We start from the raw sequence: 4,418 nt of genomic DNA, 5'->3' as shown, positions 1-4,418 counted from the left end.
CCCCCCCCCTCCCCCCACTTGTCACTAGTAACTCAAGATTAAAACCTCACAACTCCAGAAGGTGCTCAAGTTAACATAAAGAGTTTCAAAAATATAAATTAAGTCCATGTATCCTCTTTTCTCTCCCTGCCTTTCACGCACCTTTTATGGTTCATCAGAGTCCTTTTGTCAAAGAGTTCTCCGTGCTGCAAGTCCAAAGGCAATACCTCCTTGGCATTGGAAGAAAATCACACGATTCTTGGAGTGTAACAAGTAACGAGTCACTTAGATGTTATACTCATACTCAGTAAAGCAAATTCCAAAAGTAAATTACGATATATTTGACAACCGCGTCTCTCTGTCTCTCTCTCTCTCTCTCTCTCTCTCTCTCTCTCTCTCTCTCTCTCTCTCTCTCTCTCAGCGATTGATCCAACACATGTCATAACCAAACTGATATTTCAGTTTTTGTTGGTCTTTTCCATGCCGTTTCAAAAAGAATTATACCAGCGCGTACGGTGGCACCACGCACCAGGCAGAGCGGCAACAGCGCAGCCGTGTCACACCGGCGCGCCAACCCGCTCGCGCATCATTTGTCTTGGCTGCCCCGCCCCACCCCGCCCCCCGCCTTGACTGTCCGTCCCTTGCCCTTTCTTTGGCTAATGTAGGTCAGTTTCGCCCCCCCGAAAAAGGCCCTTTTCAGAGTCGGCACGGATCTTTTACCATTCTATTCGCCGGCGCTGCTTTGCATTCGGGCTTCCGACTGGCCTGGCCACCCCGCCGGCCGGGTCATGATCGGGCCTGACCACCCACCCACCGCCCACAGAGCCGCGCCGTTACTGCATAGCGCGACTGCCACTTAAAGGGGCACACCTGTGAAATACAAGGGCGGGGGAAAATATTTATTATGAACAGAAACGGACAAAAGCGACCGAGGCATCTCATGATGCTTATTGTTGAGTTTAGTTGAATGTTTACTGCATTCAAACACTATTTTGTGAATATTGCATATTATTAAGGTATGCGGTAAATTCTTGACCAAAAGACTAACCACGAAGCCCCTGTTCGTCTAAGGTTTTTGATCCAGCCGGGGTCTATACACTTTTTTTGTTAGAGATCACACCTTCCTGATTTTTCTAAGTCCAATCTTGTGGCGTCAAACCGAAATGTGAGGATGCGCAGACAAGACAAAGATTTGGGGAGCTAGTGGGCGCAAATCTGTTTGCACTTTTCAATCTGACGTAAGTGACATTCGAACAAAAGTGGGTGCCAACATGTCACACATAAAGTGTGGTGTTAACAAGTTCCCTGCGGCAAAATTTTAGTGCCTATGATTTAACATGGGAGCGTGACCACATAGTGGTCACGCCGCAGGGAACGTGTTAAGTGATGTACAGTAAAACATGTCTACTTGTCGGACACAGAAGAGTGTATTGACCTGGTTGTCATACACTGTTTTGTGTGTGACAGTACTGGCATGCACTCTTTTTCGGGTGACATTTTGGCACACACTTTTAAGCGTTCGAATGTCACACACTTCTACTTGTAGAGTATTTGAGGACAACCATTAATGAAGAATCTTGGATGATCCAATTCGTGAGAGTAATGGCGATTTGCTCTCCAAAAAAGTTTTAAGTTTATACACACTCAGATGGTATTTAAACCTGTGCAATTATATGTTTGCAGGTATAAGGCAGTCAACCAGCTCATTTGGATTAGCATACCAGGTGGTCGAATAACCTTCGAATCAATAAAGTCAAGCCAAGTATTAAACTGCACCACATTTCGTACTCTCTGTAAATATAAATATGTGTATAGAGTACGTATTCTTTAAAAAACGTCCATCTACACATCTTTTAAAGTGCTCATGACAAGTGTACTGACGACAGTATAAGCTATCTTTGGACACTGTATATGAACATGGGTATCCATAGAGTAATAGCCATGTGTATCGCGTGTGTGTCAGAGCGACCCCCCGATTTGCGGGTTTCATACCACACAACACTGAACATGCAAAGTATACGTGCTATACATACTTGCAAAACAAAGTATAGAAAGTTGGTAAGCTGCCATGAAATAGGCAAACCGAACAGGCCCCCAACCCCAAGCCTGCATGCGGTGGTACCCCTGGTAGCACGAATCGTTCCAAGAATGTTCGCAGAACGTTCAGGCAACCAAAATAACGCTCTGGGAATGTTCTTGGAAGGTTTAGTGCTACAAGGTACAGTATCGAATAAAGCTACAAAATTGCAAATTGCACAGAGTTAATCAGCCACCTGTTATTATCCCACTTTTTCGCTAAATATATAGCTCTCCATATTAGTAACTCCCATAGTAAATCCCACAGATTTCAAATCTTTTTGATTTCGCCTCGTTTGAGTTTGACCATGAGAGTAATCAGTCAGACAAGAAAGAAAGAAAGAAAGAAAGAAAGAAAGAAAGAAAGAAAGAAAGAAAGAAAGAAAGAAAGAAAGAAAGAAAGAGAGAAAGAAAATACAGACTTCAAATAATTTAATAATTATTGCCTAACGAGAAAGGCTTATTGTGAGGATAAGTTTAGTAAGCTTAAAGTTAACTGTACGGTGCATATTAATCTTAGTCATAAGAAAAAATAGTAAAGAAAGAACTTTGGGACCTACTATTAAGGACGTTGTCGCCTCCCGCTCTCGAGCCAAACGCGCCACCTATCAACAACGATATTGCACAGTGTTAAACATGTTCACAGCAAGCAGTGACATTTAGATTTATAGCACATTAATTTTATTCACTATGACTTAATGTAAAAAGATATCTACGGAGGCCCCAGAAAATATAAAAAATTGCCCTCATCGCCCTCTTTTATGCAAGAGTCGTCGGGGACCAAACATTATTTCGTAAATGCGATTCGGCCAATGTTTCACGGTTTCGGGCTTACGTGAGAAAGGGAGAAGGCACATCAAAGATAACATTGCCGCAAGGTCAGCCCTCACCAGCTGACTGCTGCATGAGCCGTAGGACCAACCAGGAAGGGAGAAGGGAGGGGGAAAGCTTTTGGTACGCGCGCAGCCAGCGCAGGCGCCTTTTCATACTGTCATGATGATACCTTTTTTGTCGGTGCGCTCAGTGACACGTGACGGATAGGCGAGTGATGTCTGTTGTGTAATGAGCGGGGTGGCCGCACGTGTCACCCGCCGGACGTCACCGCTCCACTGCTTTAAGCTTTTCCTCCATCTTTTGGGAGGAAAAGTAGGTTCATGATCTTTGGGATTTCTGCTCTATCTCTGTTTGGTGTCCTTGAACCACAAAAGAAAACGGGTTTGAAATAACCGCCGCGTTTTAAAGATATATCTCTAGACTCTGATCCCCACTCTTTTGGAATGCCAAGCATTCCTTTTAGAGAATACCAAAATTCACGGAATTCTTTTAATTTACTAAATTTTATAATCTCAGAGGAGCCCTCTTGACATGGTCGGTGTGCCCGACAGTCGACTGAAAATAGATCGACCGGGGAACTAACTCATGATTGCTGAGCTTAACTTGAACTTGAAATTAAACTTTAACTTTAAATGCTCAGCTCTGTCAGGAAGCGCAAGGGGAGACCGCCCGGAAGAGGGCGTGAAGTGAGGCGCCTGGCGTGAGACGTGGGATGTGAGGTGGACAGGCATACTAACCAAAATCGCGAAAACATTTTAATTTTAGCGCGCCGCAGGCCAAGGTAGACGCACATTTAGCTCAGCTTCACACGGTTTTAACGTGCGTCTACCTTGTAAAATAACACAAAATTTAATTTTTGAATCCGAAAGGGATACAGGCAACAAGCAGTTTGCCAGACGGCAGACTTGTGGACACTATACGTGCAAAATGATGTATTTCCAACAATATCCCACAGACAGTTGCAGCAGGTGCCCGCTTGTGAACAGGACTCTCGACTCTCACACGATAAACGTATCCGTCACATCGACTTTACATCGATCAGCGAAATGGTATTATGCTCTCCCCAACCAACATATGCGCGGCCAGCCTGGCCCCCCTTCATCCATCCCTCGTCTCATTGACAGTGATTTTACAAATGGGGCCCCATTACCGCAAGGACGCGGCTCACCGGTGCCTCGGCCGGGCCGGGGCCACGATCCACCTGATAAGATGGATGCCCGCGCATCAAATCCCAATGACTGTCGGGTCGGGTCTGGGCCGCAGGCCGCACGCAACAAACACACAAAACGCGCTGGCCACCCAAAACACGCGTAAATGGCCGGGCAGACACATGTTGTAGCAGCGCCGTGCGCGGGAGGCCGTGCAGGGACGGCCAGGGGGGCCTCCCCGGGGCCTCCGCGGGACCTCCTCACGCCGAGTAATGGCCCTCCATTTGTATCGTGTCGGCGTTGATTTCCAAGGGCGGCGGCGGCGGCGGCTCGGGGCGTCGCGTCGCAAGGGCGTCATGACGGCGGCTGTGGCGGGGGCGG

General features: G+C 46.6%; 1 protein-coding gene across 2 annotated transcripts in view; it reads right to left on the bottom strand.

Moving 5' to 3' along the window:
- Positions 1 to 4,418, bottom strand: part of LOC113217574 (homeobox protein Hox-A4) — a 21,996-nt gene that overhangs the window by 10,179 nt on the left and 7,399 nt on the right. Inside the window, exon 2 of one of the 2 annotated variants that reach the window (XM_052277569.1) lies at positions 2,616 to 2,660. The exons of the other annotated variant lie outside the window; for it this stretch is intronic. Within the exon in view, the coding sequence (XP_052133529.1) occupies positions 2,616 to 2,660 (45 nt within the window). The remainder of the gene's footprint in view (positions 1 to 2,615; positions 2,661 to 4,418) is intronic. 2 annotated transcript variants of the gene reach the window in all.

This window comes from Frankliniella occidentalis, unplaced genomic scaffold (genome assembly GCF_000697945.3).
Source record: "Frankliniella occidentalis isolate FOCC.00 unplaced genomic scaffold, Focc_3.1 Scaffold11, whole genome shotgun sequence".
In the NCBI taxonomy this organism is placed as follows: domain Eukaryota; kingdom Metazoa; phylum Arthropoda; class Insecta; order Thysanoptera; family Thripidae; genus Frankliniella; species Frankliniella occidentalis.
This window is presented reverse-complemented; position numbering and strand designations above follow the sequence as displayed.